Consider the following 19,654-nt stretch of genomic DNA (forward strand, 5'->3'; position numbering starts at 1 on the left):
GTTAGGACCTCGTTTACGTCACTGGGTGTTCCTGGAGGGTTTGTGAGCACTGGTAGCAAGGAAAACAAAACTAACCTCAGTGTCCTGGGACTTTGTATAGAATTGAAAGCAGAAGTATTTGTGCTCCAGAAAAAAAGTTTTTATCTGTTTCCCTTTCTAACTGTTTTTGTCCTTGAAATTTCCCCTGAAGAGCTGCAGAGGGAGTAGGGCAGATCAGCAGGGTTTGATGGAGTCAGTACTCCCAGAGGAGGAAAGTTGAACATCTCACTTGTGTACCCTGCCCTGTCTGAATGTGTCGCTGGGGAATTCAGGTACTGATGCTTCAAGTCAGGAGGAAAGGACTCAAACTGAGGTCTCCTCTGCTTGTGTGAACAAGTCAAACTGGGCATGGGTTTGCTTGTGGGAATAATAAAAGTGCAGGAGAGGAGAACTGGTGCTGAATGGATTCAGACCACTTCAGCTTATTCTAGACATAAGTTTTGCTTTGATTTTAATTCCTAAAGGAAAAGGATTTATCGATCGCCCTACCTGAATGCAGTTACAAGGAGTTCATGGCAGAGGAGCTGTTGGGTTTGTGTGTGTCAAATAAATTCCTTCAAATACTCTTTGCCATCAGCTGACAGAGCAGTCACCAGGGTCTGATGATGGAGAAGCTGTGAGGGAGAAACTGTGTGAGTGTGCAGAGAGCAGAGACTGCTGCACCAGATCTCTTACAGGGAGAGTGCAGCTAGAGATTACTTTGTTACAGCATATCAATATTCTGAATTTGTTAATTGTCACCAGTAAAAGGTGCTGGAACAGAGAGGGGAGCTTTCCAGGCAGCCTGAAGCTTTGGGATTCATCTGAGTGAACTGCAAAATGAAATACAATCCTCTTGTTTCTCATAAGCGGAGTGGGGTTTTGGCAGCATGTTTCACTCACTTCGTGCTTAATAATTGCATTTCTCAGATGCAATTCAGCCACGCTGCGGCAGCTTAGTCTGAGGGGAGAATGGAGGGACACAGTGAAAATCGGGTCTCAGAAGTCGATGGCATAATGGGAAGCAAATTCCCAGGGAAAGCTGCAGGGATTTTCCTTTCCGAGTGTGGGTTCGGGTGAGGAGAGAGGGGCTAAGCCTACTGAGCTGCTCCATGGGCTGGTGATCTCAAGTAGCAATGCTTGGCCCACAGGCTTGGAAATTTGGATGAGCAATTGCAGCTTTGATGTTTTCACCCTCAGAGCCTGGTAACAGCAGGGGCTGGAAAAACAGCATCTCCCTAGGGAATTGTTAATACTTCTCTGCCTTCTGCACGCTGGATTTCCAAGCTCCTGTCACTGCTGAGTTTGCTGAAGCCAAGGATGTCTCTTGGCATTTTTATGGTAACCCCCAGTCTTAATGAGAGCTCTGAAACACTTCTGGCCTAGCTGAAATGCTCCTTCCAAAAGTGAGGCTTAGGCAGCTTTGCCTGTAGCTTTGTATTTTGGGGACACAAATGAGACTAAAGCCTGTTCTTCCTCCAGCTGGTTAAAGGCATGCATTTTTAAAAAACACTACTAGAGTTGTTAAGAGAGTGGGCAGAAGTGGTTATATCTGCCTCCAAGTGGTTTTTGTGTGAAAAATAAACACCAGACAAGAAAAGAGGAAGGTGCAGAGGAGATTGGCTGTGGTTTCAGCACTGTGCTCTCTCTCAACACAGGTGGAACAGCACTGGGGAGTCCAAATGCCCCTGGATTAGTATGAAGAGTGAGAGGGATGGAAAAGTGAGGAAGCTTGGCTGAGGGCAAGCATGAGAAAAATTGCATCAGCACTACAGTGCCAAGGATGCAAAAGAAAAACCTGAAGATGATTTGTTTTTGTAGAGAACAGCAGCCTGGGAGTGACTCAAAAGGCAAATGGTCTGGTTGAGTGAACTCTCTCCTGCTTTGTGTCACTGACTTCCTTTCCCCCCTCCAGATACCACTGAGACTTTGTTCTTGCAGAATTGTGTAAAATCCCCTTTGCACTGTTCAGGTTAACTCAAGGGGCTGTCCTGTCTGGGAGTGGTGCTTCAGACTCAGCTGCTGCAATAATGGTGCTCTGTGTGTCAGTAGGAGCTGGGTCCTGCTCTAATGACCTGTGTTTTATGGACTTGTTTCTGGCTGTCAGACCACAAGGTGAGGGCACTGGGATTTCCTGTGTGTACCCCTGTGCATACATAGAAATAAGTTTGGTGGAAGTTAGGAAATGTGTACGTGGATGGTTTTCTTCTTCCCTAATTTGCAGCTGATACTAGGTGAGGAAAAACTGTATTTGAAGGGTAACTTCCTCTGTCCTTCCTTGTGGTGAAAAGTTTTTCCCATCATTCTTCAGGAATCCTAAGTGATGATAAAGTGAGATAAATTTTAATACTATGTTTGTGTGTGTGAGTTGAATCCAGGACTCCCTAGGGAGTACAAGTCATCATTCCAAGTCATCAGAAAGAAATACTGAGGAGCTTCTCATGGCCCGCGTGAGTAGCGCACAGGGCAGTCCAGTTTGGCTGGAGGCAGGATAACAGCTCCAGCAGAGCCTTTGGAGATTCAGGCTGGGAAGGCCCTTACTGTAATGGGCTGAGAAGAAAGAAGATTAGAGAGATCACAGAATGGTTTGGGTTGGAAGGGACTTTAAACACCATCCAGTTCCAACCCCCTGCCATGGGCAGGGACACGAGACCAGGTTGCTCCAAGCCCCATCCAGCGTGGCCTTGAACACTTCCAAGGATCATTCACAGCTTCTCTGGGCAACCTGTGCCAGTGCCTCACCACCCCATAGTCAGTAATTTCTTCCGTATATCTAGTCTGTATCTGTCCTCTCAGTTTAAAACCGTTCCCCTTGTTCCTATCTGCCTGTGTAAAAAGTCCCTCTCCCTCTTTTTTATAAGCTCCTTTTAAGTACTGGAAGTGTCCATGTACAGATACAAAAGAAAATTCCCTAGGACACTTCATCCAGGGCTCACTAAGGGAGAGAAAGCAAAGTGAGCACTGAGCTGTGCTGTGGGAGGAGTGAACTGCCCACCCTAAGGGTGCCACCAGGAGTGCCCAAACCCTTGGTGAGGACCCCTTATTTTCAGAAAGGCTTTGTGGATGGTGAATTCTCTGAGCTGAACCAGACTGGCCCCACCACTGTGGGCAAATTGAAAATGCCTTTAATGAGAAGAGGAGGCAAAGGGATGTAGTTTTTACCTCAGAAAGACTTTGAGGCAGATTTTTTCATGTAATCAAAACAAACAGTCTGCTGTGACAGAGGAGCAGAGGGGAAAAGGGTGTTTCCAAACTGCTGATGAGAATGTCTGAGTTCAGGAGAGGTGTGGATGGTGCCAGCTGCCTACTCTCTGCAGCTGCTTGCCCCTGACATCAGCAGGCTGGTGAGGTCCTCTGGACTTCGGAGAAGTTTATTCTGTTCCTACTCTGCAGTTGCTTGGGGTCTAACACCGCTAGATATGGGGAGGTCAGAAGTAGCTGTCACCAACTCAGATACCACAGGAGTGTCTGCATCCTCCATCAGCACACCATGCTTTATAACATATGGGCTTTCTGCTGCCTTCATGCCTCACCTTTTCCCTAAGTCCTGGGCAGTCAGTTTGGCCACTGTGCAAACTAGACCAAACCCCCCTGTGTTTGTGCTTCCCAGCCCTCTCCTGAGCACCTCCAAGGAGTGAAAAGAGACAGCCAGATGCTGATGGTGCCCTTGTGTCACTCTGCACAAGGCTTGTCTCTCCTTTGCACTTGTATCCTGCAGATCTGGACCAGGTTCTTTCTTTCCAAGTGACAGAAAAAGGCAGATAATCTGTTTCGCATTCAGTGCTGGAACAGCCAGAATGAACTTGTTTCTGAATGAACCAGATGTGAGTATTTTTTAGGCAAAGTTCAAAAGGAAAAGGGACAGCACGATGGTGGACCCACTGAAATCAAAGAGGGAGCTGGATGAGCTCATTGCTTTAGCCTCAGAGCTGAGGAGCCTGCTAACAAAGGCAGATATTAAAAGTGCCTTCAAATATGCCAATAAATTATTCTCCTTGGCATCTCTTCAGAGTTGGCAGTCTCCATAAATTCTCTTGCACCATTTGATTAAGCCTTGGCTTTCAGCGTGAGGCTGATATATTTGAATCTCTCTGTGAAGCTCCGTGCTGGATCTGTGTACACATTTTTCCTTAATTTTATTTTTCAGAAATGCTTTCATCTTGTATTTCCTGGTTGGCTCCACAGCCACTGCTGCAAAAGCAGGACTTTGGAGCCTGTTGTCTCCCAGCTGGGGAGGAGTTCTGCAGTTTTAAATGATCTTTTGCCTAGACCATTTCTGCCATAAACACACAGCGTGGTGAGGTGACAGGGCTGTGCCCCACCACAGGTGGCCTTACCTCTTCTGCCTGAGCTTGCACATCCATATCTGTAACCTGCTCTTATTTTTTCCCTTCTAATTCTCAAACAGCAAACGGCTTTCCCCGGTGATTTTAATCTCTTCTGTTGATAGTTCACACCTCTTTCTCAAGTGCTCCTCTTCCCCACAGTGATAGTCCCATGCTTCTGAATAATTCACTCTGAAAGAAAACTACAGACATCTGTATAGAGCTTGCCAAGGCCAAATTCATCCTGAAGTAGTCATTAGGTCTTTCACCATTCCCTTTCCAACAGGCTGAAATTAGCTTCTCGTTTAAGTCTGCAGTGTGCAAGCTCAGATTTACTTCAGTAAAAGCTCCTAAACCAGCCTATTGTAACGTTGTGAGTCATCCTTCTCTTTCCTGCCAGGGATGGGGGAAAATGAAGGTTTATTCCTTGTGCCAACATTGTCTTCCCTGTGTTTTTTTCCTCCTTACTCCCTGGTGCTCAAGAAGGAGCGATTCCCATGTCCAAGCCTAAGACTTGTGGTGCAGGCTCCTTCCTCAGCTCTGCCACAGCTACACTGATATTCCAGACCCACAAAAGGGGTTTGGTGAGGTCCATTAAAATCCAGTCTTGGGGAAAAGCCCAAGGATTCATTTAAGAACCTGGGTCCAACCTGCATTTGGGAATGATTGCTGGATGATGAGGCCAGCTCTGGCTGTGCAGCCACTGGCAGAGGGGGCCAGTCCATCTCACTGGGAGGTCTTCACACTGTGATAGAGGTAACAAAACTCTGACTGACTGAGCTGTTCAGGGCTTTAGGTCTTACTTGTCCCTCCAGCTTTGAACTTTATGACATGCTGTGTCTTTTCAGGAACTTTAAAATGAAAAGAATTGAAATACAACCAGGACTACAAAAAAAAGGCTCCTTTGATGTATTTTTCTCTTTCTGAATTGGCCTTTACAGGTTTGTCCAGGGCATTTTAGTTGCCTTTGTACTTGACCCTATGTAAATAGACCACCCAGGGTTGTGTAACAGACTCCCAGTTCCTCTTGACAGGACTATCAGAAAAGGATTAATTGTCTTCCCCTGCAACCCAAGGGAGATTTTACTCCTGCTTAAAACAAGAGCAGGATCACACTCCCAGTCTGTTAATAAGTGTGATGCTCATTCTTTCTTCATGTTTGTGCTACTCTGATTGATGTATTGATTTAGTAATGGATCTGCATATTCTCATGTTGTACCTATAGCCTGACTGTGGTAATTGAAAACCAGCAGCAGGATTCTGATACTGTCTGAGCAGCTCCTGCAGCTGGTGACCCATGTGGGAACTGGGGACAACTCCTCAGTCCTGAAAGCACAGCTTTCTGGGGTGTCATCCTGACTAAAACCTGTGCCAAATATTCAGTATATCTAATGACTAAAGTTAATTTCTGCTTATTATTGCTTATTACAGGAGTACCAAAAGCAGAAGCATCAAAAATCACTAGTTATCCTCAGGGGCCAATGCACTTGATAGATACTTTTTATTCTACATTAGTGTTGATGAGTTAGTTGCTGGTGAGTGGGGAGAGGCAAGGAAACAGGTAAATTTTAGTACAGCAAGGAAGTTTGGAGCTATTCAGATAGCATTTCTTTGTGGTAGTCAGCAAAGTCTCATCAGTTTACACCACCAGGAGATTTGGAGCCAGATGTGTCTGTCCCACATGGGAGTTGCTCTGTCCACCTTGGTTTATTTTGCTATTCTCTTGCTCAGCACTGTTCGCAATCCAGTTAATCCTTCTTGTTCCCTCAAGCTCTGTCTGGGCAGCATCGAGCGGCCGTTTCTGCACCAGGGGAAGGCGAGATCAAATTTATCTGCTTAATGCCCACTGCACTGACATTTTGTCCTTCTTGCCTGGGGCTGGCACACTGGACATGTGACTGTCAGGCTTATTGTTGCAGTCTTGTGGCTTTTAGGGAGCTGGGCTGAAGACTTATTTTTACCTCCCTTTCCCTTTTTATCTGGAAAAGGAGATAACAGATATTTCACACTCCCTTTTCCTCCTCTCCCTCCTCCTTAAAATGCTTTCAGGGCAGTCTTGTACTTCTGAACCCTGGCACTGTGCTTGCTGGACCTTCTCTGCACTGAGGGATTTCACCTGCTCCCAGTTTTGTGTAGCCAGGACTGACCACAGGACTGTGGGGTCACATCTTGGCTCAGCACCATGATAAACTGCACTGGTAGGAATCAGGGCTTTCAGCAATTGATCCTTCTGTGTGCAAGAGAGGAGCAGAAACACCATATGGCCTCTGATGGCTGCAGTCAGAGCAAATCCCCAGAGTGAAACAGAGGTGCCACAGTGACTCCAGTGCTGCTCTCAGCAGCACAGTGCTCAGGGAAGGCCAAGAAGATTCCAGCTTCCAAGTGCATGGCTCACACCCACAACCAGGCACTGGCTGAGCTGCCCTAAGTACAGGGACTTCATGGGACAGCTCTCTGACCACAGCATTTAGTGAAACTGGGCTGTGCTGCCTCCCTCACCCCCTGTAACCCACTCCTGTGTCTAAGCCCTGGATTGCTCTTGCATGGGGAAATGAGGCATCTTTGTGAGCATCACCTGGCAGGACTGGGGTGGAGGCTGATGGAAGCTTTGCCCAGGAGAGTGAAAGACAATTCTGGCTCAAAATGAACAGCATTTTATTAAAAAAAAAAAAAATCCTGGCTTCCAGTCATTAAAAATACTACAGGCATTAACAGACAGAGCCATAGAACCATCTTTCTTCTCCTTTGTTTGAGGGCTAATGGCACCTCAGACCGTGGGTTTGTTTGCCTTACGTAATAGGCAGCCAAACTGTTTTCAGCAACTACAGCATTCAGTCTAGAGATACATGGAGGGAAGCCTTAATTAGAGTAATTGCTCTATTTATATAATGATTCCCTTTTGTCTGAGATCAAATGGATGTTTGAGAAATCTTATTTCCTTTCCAGTTAATTTCTGCCCTGTTAGTTTAGCTCATGAATCTTAATGAAGAGAAGCACCTTGGGTATCTCCTGATCTCCTGCTCTCCCTCACTACTGGAGGGGAGGCTGTGGGGCATTAATCTCCTGTGCTGCTGCTGCTGCTGCTCTTTACTTTGGTAGCAACATGGGAGAAACACCAATAGGTGAATTTTAAAACCATGAACAGGCAAATCTACCATTCCTTTAACAGTTTGACTTGACTATTACGCTGCCACAATCTGAGCAGGGGGCCCTGTGAGGCACGTGGTGGGATGCAGAGGTGACACTGAGGTACTGCCATCCTATCTGTGACAGGCTGTCCTTGGGCTCCTGGCAAAATAAAATGATGAATTTTCCTTGGTCTCTGTTTCCTGCCTGTATGATTGGGAATATCCTCCATGTCTGCTCTGTGCCTGTGTTTGAAAGATGAGCTGCTGGGACACAGCACAGCTTTCTCTTATAGGGTAAATACACCAGAGTCCTGGGGGGAACTGGTGTGTCTAAATTGTTTTTTAGTACAAAAAAGAATAATTTCTTCCTTTTCCAGATGGTTGACAATGTGAAGGGACTGCCTGAGCAGAAAGTTGCATTTCTCTTCTTGAAGTGCAGTACTTCTGTGACAAAATTGAGCCTTGTTAATGTTTTCCTAGAATGTGATGCAATCTCACATAATCTGTGGTATTACTCATGAAATTAATTTTTCTGATGCAAATACATATACATCAGTTACGTAAAACCAATCAGGGATTCCAGTATTGAGAAAGGTGACTTGTAATTCAAGGAAATTAATGCAAGGAAACAACTGGTTTGTGCAAACATCCCTGCAGTGACTCCCGGGCCGTTAGACTGATTTGCAGACTCAGCCTCTTGAGACAGAAGTTGCAATGCTGCATGTGAGCAGCACTGGAAGAGTCCACTACAGCCTTGCTCTGTGTACCAGGAGTCCTGGAGCCCTTCCCAGCGTGGTCTAAGCTGTGGGTGAAGGGAGGACCAGCACAGATCCCCCTCACCTGCTGCAGGCTGAGCTCCCGGGGCTGACGCAGATTTTCCCCAATGGTTGGCACTGCTGCGGCAGCATTTTCTCCTTGTAGCTTCACGGGCCCTCTGTGGACTAATCCCCAGCTTTTAATTTCTTGTCATGGCTTGCTGCATTTTGTCTCAGTAAAGGTTTTCAAATGATCTCATGAAGTCATGGTTTTGGCTCATGCCAGCTGCTGGTTTTGGCTGCGATGCTGCTGGGAGGGTTAGTTGAGGTCAGGGAGAGCCTTGCTCCAGTTTGCTGCTCAGCAAACTGGTGTAGCCCAAAGGATCCCAGTCTGAGGATGCTCCCAAGGGGCTCCTTACCCTGGGAATGGGATAATTTCCCATGGCTGGTTGTGGTCACAGATCAAGGGCTTGACAGCTTGGTTCAGGTTTGAGCTTGATAGTGTTGCTATTGGTTTTGCTGGGAGGCATCTTGGATTTGGGTTTCTTTTTGCTCAGGAACATCTCTGGTTTGCCTTGTTATTGCCTATTGCCTATTAAATTTTTTTCTTTGTGTTTCTTTATTTCTTCATCTGTGTGCCAGAGACTGAGGTTTCTGCTGCATTCATGGATATTGCAGAAAATTAGAGACACTCAATTAAACATTAGGAGATGACATCTTTGCACTAAAAACTTTCTGCTGAACATCTCTCATCACCTGCATTGGAGGGTTGTCCTTGGAAGGACATTGAGGGCTATCAAACCTGTGAAGCAAGTGTCAAACCCTGGCCTTCCCGGGAATGCCAGGAACAGCCAACACTTTGTAAGACATTTTCCAGCTGTTTCTGAGTGCAGCCAAAGGGATCATGCGGAAGAGGAGCTACACTTCTGAAAACCCTTTCGCTGTGTGTGCAGAGGGCTGTGTCTGTGTAATCTGGGCACTTTACCCCTCCTGCTGCACAAGAGCCTCTCACACGGTCAGGACAGGGGTATGGGCTGCAAATGCTCATTTCAGAGATGGAGGCTGAGCTTGTAATTAAGTTTTTCAGAAATCTTGAGCTCTTTGCTTTGCTGGAAGTGCCGTCAGACAGCAGAGGCAGCACAAGACGGGCTGCCAGATGCTGCCCTGCTGCAGCAGAGAAATGTCAGTGCTGCCTCAGGCAGGGAGGAAGCCGGATTCATGGGTTTTGGAGCCTTTGAGAGGTCATTGGAGTCTTTTGGGTTTTCCTGCCTACTGGGCAACATAAACTGAAAATTCATCCCTTTCTGTGTCAGTGCAATAATTTCTGGTGAATTCAAAAAGTGTTTGAGAGGCTTTGCTATTCATTTTAGTGGAAGCGGGCTTCAAAAATTTCATTCTGTCATTTTATTTACCTCTTACAGCAAAGCAGGCAGCTATTCCAGTGCAGAACATCAGTGCTGTCTCTGTTGGAGTCATCATTTGCATTCCTGCTTTTCAGCTCAGATAAAGGCTGGAGCCTCTTCCAAGACAAACACACCCCCTTCACTGGGCTATGACAGACCTGCCACCTCCAAAATTCACCAGGTGATTTTGTGTGAGGGAGGAGCAGCCATGCCCAGCCTGTGGTTTTCCATCACAGCCCCTGGGTCCAGAGGTGTGTGTGCATCCACAGGCTGAGTAACCTGGCTTGGAGCTGCACTGCCCAGAGTACAGGGCTGTGTTTCACATGCCACATTGCTCAGAGCCCCATCCAACCTGACCTTGAGTTCTTCCAGGGATGAGGCATTCTCTGGGCAACCTGTGCCACATTTTTGCTGAAGCAGACCAGTGTGAATTTGACTGCCATGAAAGGGGAGCCTCTTCATGCAGTCTTGGTAGTCTTGCTAGAGTGCATGGTCTGTAATTCACTTTCAAGGTCCTGCTAGCCTGTGCTGGGTGCTTCCAGTACCTGGGAAATAGGTTTAGAGAATCCTCTCCAGAGTGGTTTATGGTGCTGTGTGGTCACTGCAGCCCCTTGTGCTTCACAGCCCTGTTTCTACAGAGCCAGAGAGGCAGCAGCACTGAGCATAGGTGAGCTCATTCCTGTTGGAGGCAAGGAATAATTCAGAGAGGTTTTATGGAAGCCCGGCATCAGTTTCAGCAGCCAACTGGGGGAATGTGCTCCAGCAGTGGATGAATTTGAATCCTTCACTCTCCTCCTGCCTCCTTTAGGCACTCATTGTGGGGTGGATGGTGCCTAGAGTTACCCAGCTGAGGTTTCCCAATCTCTGCATCCAATGGACAAACCAGAGCTGGCTGCTTGAATTTGAACAGTTTTGGTTTGAATGGTGTTTTACTTTCTCAGACCTCAAAACAGCCCACCTTAAGGGATGGTCTTTGTCTAATTCTCATGGTCCTAACAAAAAGGGTGTTTTAAGCAGCCAGGAATGAATTTATGTTGGCTCTTGACTTGTTGCTTTGGATGCCTTTGCTTGGTGCAGTTTTGGCATCACATGGAATAAATCAAGCAAATAGGAATGTAAACACACTTTTATATCCCAGGGCTCTGAACTGGTCTGGAACTGGGCAGTTGGGTTCAGGTTTTGGTCTTATATGGTTGGTCATGAATGGAGACCCAAGCAAAGTGTATTGCCAGTCCTTTTCAGGGTTTATTTACTTTCATGATTATTTTTTCCCTTTCCACATTTAACGGAAGATTGCTGGTGTAATGGAGGTGGTGGTGGGGCAGGAGCCAGGAGACATGTAGTGTATTCCCAGATCTTTTCTCCATTTTTTTCTTGTCTTTTTGGAATGTTTTGGTCTATACCACTCCCGGCACCAGAACTCTGGTCTTGTTTGAGCTTTCTAGGTGTTCCAGCAATGCAAATAAGAGGTAGTGAGGTGCAGATATCCATCTATGGGGACAAAGAATGAATTTCTAGACAAAGACAGGGCTGCCAGGAGGTTTCTGATCTGTTTTGCAAAACAAAGAAGCCTAGTTCAAGACTTGCAAAAGCTTGTCTGAACCAGGTCTCTCAGAGATTTTGGCTTGACCCATTACTTGTTTGGAAACCAAGCTGTGTCTGGGGATCGCTATCCCACAGAAATGTTGGGGCATTCTCTTGGGAAACAAACTGTGTTGAAGTTCTGGTGGTAGAAAGGGAGAAGAACAGGCTGGAAGGGCTTGGGAGACACAGAAGTGGTGCTTGTCCTTGGGCCTGACCCTGGAAATGCTGTATCACCAAGGCTGAAGAGTCCAGAGGAGAATGGGAAGAGCCCAGCTGAAACATCCACCTCATCTTTGTTCCTGTCCTGGTGACTGTTCGTACAAATCTGGGTGCACTCTGCAGCTCTTTCTACTGATGGTTTGGGTGGAATGCTGGAAAATGGTCCTCAGAGGGCTCAGGGGGTTAGGGTGGAACTGGGGGATTTGTGCTTGATGCCAGCAGCATCTGGGGTCCTGCAAGGTGTCAGCTAAAGATGCCCCATCTGCTTTGGCCCTGAAGCCCCCTCAGAATGGGGTGTTGGGGAGAATTCTATACATCAGGCAGTCATTTTTCTCCTCCCCACCTTCTCTCTAGATGGGGAATGACTAGACCTTTTATCCACTTGTCCTAGGAGAGTTTGTACCTTGTGAAAGGCTCCTGCAGTCAGAATGAAGCTGGTCTCTTCTTTTCATTTCCCCATTGCTGAGATGCAGCAGACTTGGCCATTCCTGAAACAGTGACTGATTGTCTGGTTTGGCTGGTTCAGCTGTTTGCTAAATATAATGCTCTTTCATCTTCCAGGAAATCGTCTGGACACCTCCACTGGAGTGCAGCTTGCTTTATGCTGCTGTTTCAATAGGCAAATAAAAGCAGCTATTTTCCCAGTTTAAACATAACCTGATTTCTCCAGTGAATTGGAAATACTCGAGGGGAGGGGAAAGATTGTTTATTACTGAATTTTCAAGAACTGTAATCCTAAATTAACAAGCCAACCAGCTCTTTTCCTTCCTGGGGAAAGGATTCTCCTCCTCCTCCTCTTAAAGAATGTCCACAGCACTCCATCATTTTCATCAGGACCTAAAGGGCACCCACCAGGGCCCTCTCACACCATCTGTGTAATGTATGGCTTTCCTCATTGCTCCCTGGCAAGGCAGGGCACTTTGGCTGAGGTTTGGGATTTCTTTTTGCTGGCTGCAGAATAAAAATGTTACAAAATTAAATCCTTTATTGGCGTTTCAGCAGTGAGAGGGGAGATGGTCACCTGTCTGCTCACATCAGCTCGAGGTGCTCCAAAAGCCAGTGCCTTGCCTGTTTTCCTGTGTTTCCTGAGATGACAGGAAGGAAAGTGTAGGCATCTGGCAGTACTTCAGCAGGGAGAGGTTTAGGAAAAAGGCACAGCTCAGGACTGACTCCAGGCCAAAGCCTGGCTGGCTGCTGGGCGTCATTTGAGAGCAAGCTCGTACTCCTGAGAAATTAATACAGAAACAAATAATGACGAAACCCACTGGGCAACATTTGTAATGTTGCAAATTATGCAAGTCAACTTTCTTTTCTTATTGTGGTAATCAAGGATTTCACCAAAATGTTAAAGGACCAGGGAGAAATACACCCTGGCTTCTCCCTCTGGGGAGTGAGTCAAGTTCCTTGCATGCGGTTCCATTACAAGGAACTTGAGAAGTCTGGCCAGCAGCTGGGTTCAACAGGAAAGCTGAGGACAAGCTTTTGTGTGATTGCTAATGGGTCCCTCTCCCATGGCCGTGCCGGATGGGAGGGAACAAACAGCCCTTTCTGTTTTGCAGTTCATGACAAAGAACCCCACGATGCGGCTGGGCAGCCCCGGGCTGGGCGGCGAGAGCGCGATCCTGCGGCACCCCTACTTCAAAGAGCTGGACTGGGACCTGCTGAACCAGCGGCAGATGGAGCCCCCCTTCAGGCCCCGCATTGTACGTGGGGAGGAGGGTGGAGGAAAGGGATCCCTGGGGGGTTTTTTCCTCTTTTTGGCTCTATTAGCAGATTTATTCCCGTGAGACAGGAAAGAGGTGAAGGAAGGGAGTTGAGGCCTCTGGCCCTGGCTTGGCTGCTGGTTGGCCACCTGGTGAGCCACCTCTTTTCCTCTCCATGCTGGGTTTTCAAAGGCAGCTCTTTGAAAAGATGCAGATTTGTAAAAGCAACTGCAGCGGGTTAGGCACTGAAGTACCCTTTGCCTTGCCCCGAAGGTAAAACAGGGTAAGTAATCCTCATCCTGCTCGCTCCACCTACCCGTTCACAGCAGGGCTGGCTCTCCCCTGTCCCTCTGTGTCTGTTCAGCACCCAGCACAGTGCTCCCTGCTCAGGCCACTGTCAGTGAGTGCTTTTAAACGTCGGAGAGGCTGCAGAGGACACGGTGCTGCCCTTGTCCTCAGTAGTGCCACACAGGCCTAAGGATGCTCTGTGAGAGCAGAGTGGTGCTCTCCATGGACAGCCTGTCCAAGGTTGTCTTTGTGGCTTCCTTGTCTTTCAAATTATTGCCTGGGGTGGCTTGTCTCATGCTGTGGTCATTCTGCAAGCTCTCAGTGGCAATGGTCCACCCAGTCCTGCTCCATGACCACTGGGTGCAGGACCAGGTACATGGGGAAGGTGTGACAGCTCAAAAGCAGAATCTTGAGTTGCCCCTTTGCCTGAATCAAAGGCTAAGGGAGCCTGCTCAGTCTGCCATGAGCTGGGCAGGATCTGGGAATGTTGGACTTCAGTGTCAATAAATTTTATTGACCTCAATGTCAATAAAATATCTTGCTCTGTGTGCAGGAAAAACACATGTCTCGTGAAAATGTGCCACAAGCCCAGTTTGTGTGTGTGTGCATTCTAAAGAGCCCCACTCTGTGGCACACAGCAAGGCATCCAGCACCTGGAGGCCAGCCATTTGTCTTCCCACGGCCCAGTAATTCATTATTGTGCAAGTTTAATGGCTGGCACAAAGAGGAGTGTCCTCTACCTCCTCCCCAAAACCCAGCTGAGACACTCTGCAGATAAGGAGGGACTGTGTGGAGTCAGCCACTTGGAAACACAGCTGATAACTGCACGGGGTCTGTGCTGCCACTTGAGGGAAGGGACTGATTTATGTGCCCTGCCCTGCCATGCCTGGCCAGAGAAGCCCCCAGAGTTGCTGTTAGTGAAATCTGAGAGGGGGTTCCTTGTCAGAAACCTGTAGAGGCTGGAAAAGGCTTTGTTCTGTAAGAGGCTCTGTGGGGGCAGCTGCTCCCAGTCCAAGCCCAGAAGCAGCTCTCAGTCAGCTCAGCCTGTGTTATGGAAGTGATGGTTCAATGCACTCAGATGCAGAACAAGGATCAAGCAGATGATACATACTTCTGACGTGTCTTTCCTTTGTCTGTTCCATTTGACAGAAATCCAAAGATGACGTGAGCAACTTTGATCCAGATTTTATAAAAGAGGAGCCCATCCTGACTCCCATTGAAGAAGGGATCCTTCCAATGATAAACCAAGATGAATTTAGAAACTTTTCATTCACCAGCCCAGAACTGCAGCAGTAGCTGTGGCTCCAGAGCAAGGTTGTTGAGAGGACTGGGAGGAAATGAAATGAAAACCAAGTTTACCAGTAATTTCATTCTCAAGGAGTAACAGTGCACTGACTTGCACGATACAGCAGCACCACTGTCAATGTTACCTTAATGTGAAATTGGAACCTTCCTGTGTTTGTAGGACTTCTGCAGCTCTTGGATCAAATATTGACAGGGGTGGAACAAACATGATATTGTAAATAGCTGGTGCAGACCAAGCATTGGATGCTGAGCTGGTTGGCTCAGCCTGAATGTCACCACTTGCAGTGGATTCGAGGAGTCAGCGTGAGCATGAAACAAGTGTCTTGCAGCCCTGAGCCTAACAGACTTGTTACAGTGCTGATTGTTTGCATGACTTTTGAGGAGTCCCAGCAGTGTCCAGCATTTTGGAGACATGATCCAACATCCCGTGGCCTGACTGAACCAGATGTTCCTACTGACTTTACCTGTTTCCTGCAGTATTTATTTCTTTCCAAAGCACAAATGGCTCTCTTTGACACTGTCTGGGTTCCCATGTGAAATATTTCATTGTGCTGACTAGCAGAAGGAAAAAAAAAACAAATGCCCTGTGCCCTGCACAAATTCTTCCAAATCAAAGGGAAGTCATGTGCTCGTAGTGTTTTACTGTTTGTGTGTGTTGAAAAGTTTTAGTGTTTGCATTCTGTGAAATGCCTTTTTACATCATGCATCTTCAATGCTCCTTTCTTTGCCTCCCAGCTGTTTTCAACTATAATGTAACTTGTTGTACTGTTTATTTAGGCCCTTTCTATTTAATTATGTTACACAGAGCCCCTTTTGTGGGTTTAGTGCCTCATTAAAATTTTGATCCAAAGTGGTAGCACTTAAATTATTCGTAGTCTTATTGTGATGGGACCTGCAGAGCTGGCAAGCTGCTTGCAAGCAGAGTTGTCACCCAACAGGTAACGGAAGAGGACAACTTTTATCCCATGAGAGTGATAAACCTTATCTAAGATACAGAGTGACTTGGTTTGGTTTGGATTTAAGGGCTCATTACTCACGGGGCACTTTTTATCGGTTGCATCCTCAAGCTTCTGCCTCAGGCAGACTGAGATGATTTTTCAGTGCAGGTTTTAGAACCCAGATACTCTGGGAGATGGTTCTGTGCTTTCCCTGCTCTCCTGGAAGTTGGATGATTTTTCTGTAGCTCCCTGGCACACCTTTGGCCTCCTTGCTGGGCTTGAAGCTGGATGACAGGTTTATAGCCTCTTCCTTGGGCAGATATGAATTGCTGGGGAAGGAAAAGGATTTTTGCCCTCTTGCAAAATTGATGATGTTTGTATAGGGCTCCCCAAAGGCTTTAACTTGAAAGAAGGATGAGGTGCAGCAGAGAGGGACAACTCTGCACAGACCTTGTCCCACTGCAGCTGTGGGGATTTGTAGGGGAGCAGGAGCCTTTGGCATGGAAGTTGCACAGGCACGATCCCCCTAACAGCACAGACCCCCTGGTCTGTACGTGCTCAGCTTCTCCAAGTTAGAGACCAAGTTAGAAATAAGAAATCAAAGGTGAGATCTACTTGCAAGAATTACTCCTTCCCACTCCAGTCCTCTCTACTTGGCTGAGTCACTTCTACCTCTAAAGCATCACTGAACTGTCGGACAAATGGGGCAGAGGCTCAGTCATGCTTGGACTCTTCTTGCCTTTGTGCTTGTGTGTTACATCAGTTCTCCCTCTTTCTTTCCTGTGTCTCCCCTTCCAGCAAGCACAGCTTCATCCTTTGGTCTCCCTTCCCTTCCATGGGCACTTTCTGGCCATGTTGCAGCTCATCCCTTTGCTGGTCTGTAGATACCCAGGTCCTCCAAAGTGGGGCAAGAGAGGAAGAAAGACAGGTTCCGTTGTGTAAGTGGGAGAAAAAGGGCAGATTTCCAGGAAAAAATGATCCAAGAACCAGTTGTGCAGGCTGGCTTGAGTTCCTTTCCCACATAGGAAGAAACAGTAGAGGGATGGATGCATGTGCATGAGGGGCCACTGTGGCACCTTGTTTGCGTGTGAATGACGTGTGGTGTTCACCTGACTGGTGCAGACATGACCCAAGGCAATTCCTCACTCCAATTCCCACTCAGTTTTCCTCGGATTGCAACTGCAGCAGTGCTCGCTTGGCAAGGGGTAAGTGCAGCTAAGTTGGCCACCAAGAGTGGGAGCCCCAAAACTGTCCGTGAACTTGATGTTGGTGGCTTTTTGACTCCCCCACTGTCAAGGATTGTGAGCAGCCTCTCCTTCCCTGGAGGTCAGTGCTGGAGAACAGTAAGTGGTACACCCTTTTTTGCCAGCACGGTGTTATCATCCCAGGGTTTCAGGTGTGTTGTTCTTTGGGGCTCTGGAGACCCTATGGAATCGTTCCTGCTGGAGAAGCTACTGCCGCAGTGTTGCCTTCAGAATCAAAATGTGATGCCATTTCCATGGCCCCAGGATTTGAGTATTTACATCACTGACAGCATGAAGAATGTGCAGTAGCCACCTTTGGAGATCTTTATTGGTGTGTCAATATCGTATTTCTTATCAATACCCACCAATATGTCTTCTGAAAGCTTGGAGAATGGGAATTAAGTCACCTCTGGAGGTGTCTTGCATTGTGTGTACTGCAAACCAGAAAGCTTGTACATCTCTGGAGGATATAAGATGGTTTTTTGGGGAGCAGGAAAGCTCTCACTGTGACCAGCTAGTACCTGCTGTGTTTCAGGGCTTGTTGGCTTGATGGGGCAGGGATCCAATGACAAAGGGAGTGTTTCACCAGCTTCTCTTTGCCTTGATTTTAAGTGACATCTGTGTCACTCCACCCTTCCATCATCCTGGATGCAAACTCATGGACAGATCTGTGGTTGGACCTGGAAACCTAAGGTTCTGTGTATAGGAATTTCCTTTATTTTCACAATTTTCACCTGGATCCTGATTTCTAATTCAGGGCAGCTCTTCCCCTTCACTGCCTGCCTGGAACTCATATGTCTGTGTAATGCTTTCAGCCACTCAAGTCAGCAGATCTTGAGTCAGCCACATTTGGCCAAGATCCCTGAACTCTCCCATACTTTTTATTAGGAGCTGCCATTTCAGTTGTGTTCCCTGAGACTCTGTCAGCAGTATAGATGAAGATCAGCTCAATAAAAAGTATCTATGCAATGCCTTTGCTTTGGAAAAAGCTGGATTAGTGTTTACACTGCCATTGAATATGTAAAGAAATATTGATTTATTAAAGGAAAAAAAAAAACAGGCAAGCAGGGGTACAAAAAAAAAAGCAAGATTTTCCAGGAGCTACCCAGCAGCTCTTTTGGCTTCATTGCTTGCCTCAGTGGGTGCAAGATGGTTTTAGTCTATTAATTTGGTTCTGGCTTCAGAAGTATATTAAGCTGGCAGCCACAAGTTTGTAAGGTTTAAAGCATAAAATGCTTGTATTCACTCCAGTGTGAAAACTGGCAATTGAGCAAATTGTAATTAGTTCCCTTTGCACTGCTTTTAGTGCTTGCATGAAAAGAGAAGATCCCTTTGATGTCTGTAAATTTGTGTTCGGTGCAATCCTTTCATTTTCAAAAGGTTCATGGAATCTAGCTATAAAATTCAGTGGCCTACGTCTCCTTCAAGGCCTTTGAAAGTTGAGGGTAAGAAGCAGATGGTCTGGGATGAAGAGATGAAAATCATCTCGTATCTAGTCATGCTGGCTGTGCTGCCAAAGACATCATTTTTAATACTGCTGCTTGATAGGCAATGGAAAAAATCTCACAGACTTCCAGTGCCCTAGGGATTTTAAAGTAAAAAATTCAATTCTGACTGCTGGCTGAGGATGCTTTGAATGCGTTCTCAAGGACTGGCACAGGTTCCTCTCCTTGTGAAGTCCTAAATGGTTTTCAACAGTAGTTGTTCCCGTGGTGCTGCATGCTCCTTCTACAGAAGCTGCTCTTTCTCCAGTTGGATTTGAGAGAGGCTTCGGTGGCTGTGGTATGGCAATGGACTTGATTAGCAATGCCCAGAGCCAGGAGCAGTGAAGAGGAAAACATGTCTGGGGTCATCTTCTCTGTCCCTTGGCCAGAAAGGAAAGAGCTGTTCACTGCTGCTTGCTCTCCCTCGGTTTGTTCAGCTGCTCAAGCATGTAGCCAGAAGGTTTCTGCTCCCCCCCAGGGAGACCATTTCACAGCTTTTACAACTCTTCCCGCTAAGTAAATGTCCTGATATTTGGAAATGACGTGAATGAGATGAAAATCTGTCTTATCATGCCATTAGGATTCTCATTGTAAGCTGCAAGTCAGGGTTTGTATTACTAAATATATACAAGGCTGCCAAACCAAAGCATTCAGAAATGATGAGTCAGGTTGTCTGAAAATTGCAGCTAACTCAGGAATCAAGAGCTTTCCAAAATAATAAATGTCAAAGTCCTTTTCTTGCTTTTTTTCTTTCTCTTCCTTTTTTTTTTTTTTTCTTTTAAACATCTGTATAATGAATATTTTGGATCCTGACTTGCACTTTTCCACATCAGTAGGAGCTGGAATGTCGTGCAATTTTAATTTTTATAGATGAAAGCTGAGGTCTGTGAATTGATGTGAAGCCAGGCATTGGAGCATGGAGAAAGATGCCAAACACCAAGAGGTGGGTGATAAAACTGAACAGGCATAGGGTTTATGTATTTTTCCATCTCTTTCTGTTGTTTATGTACAGTCACCACAGTGTGGACCCTTGCCTCCTTGTCTCCAAACCCACAGAGCAGGGCATGCAGAAGGCACAGGAGTGAGGAAGGAGAAGAGAGGAAGGCTGGGGAAGGCATTTATGTGTTGTGTAGTCACTGTGTGTAGGGCTTGTCCAGCAGCATTTCTGAACTCGTGCATCAGCCCTTGCACAAGCCTGGCACCTTCTGCATCCCACACTGCCCGTCCTGCCTTCCCCTGGGCACAGCACTCGGCATCATC

At 46.8% G+C, this 19,654-nt stretch overlaps 1 protein-coding gene across 3 annotated transcripts in view; it reads left to right on the plus strand.

Moving 5' to 3' along the window:
* Positions 1 to 15,593, plus strand: part of PRKCH (protein kinase C eta) — a 113,871-nt gene extending 98,278 nt beyond the window's left edge. For all 3 annotated transcript variants that reach the window (XM_032111591.1, XM_032111592.1, XM_032111593.1), the window contains 2 exons: positions 12,992 to 13,135; positions 14,573 to 15,593. In XM_032111591.1, the coding sequence (XP_031967482.1) occupies positions 12,992 to 13,135; positions 14,573 to 14,719 (291 nt within the window). In that variant the 3' untranslated portion in view covers positions 14,720 to 15,593. The remainder of the gene's footprint in view (positions 1 to 12,991; positions 13,136 to 14,572) is intronic.
* Positions 15,594 to 19,654: the final 4,061 nt, after the last annotated feature.

Source organism: Corvus moneduloides, chromosome 6, assembly GCF_009650955.1.
Source record: "Corvus moneduloides isolate bCorMon1 chromosome 6, bCorMon1.pri, whole genome shotgun sequence".
NCBI classification, from domain to species: Eukaryota; Metazoa; Chordata; class Aves; order Passeriformes; family Corvidae; genus Corvus; species Corvus moneduloides.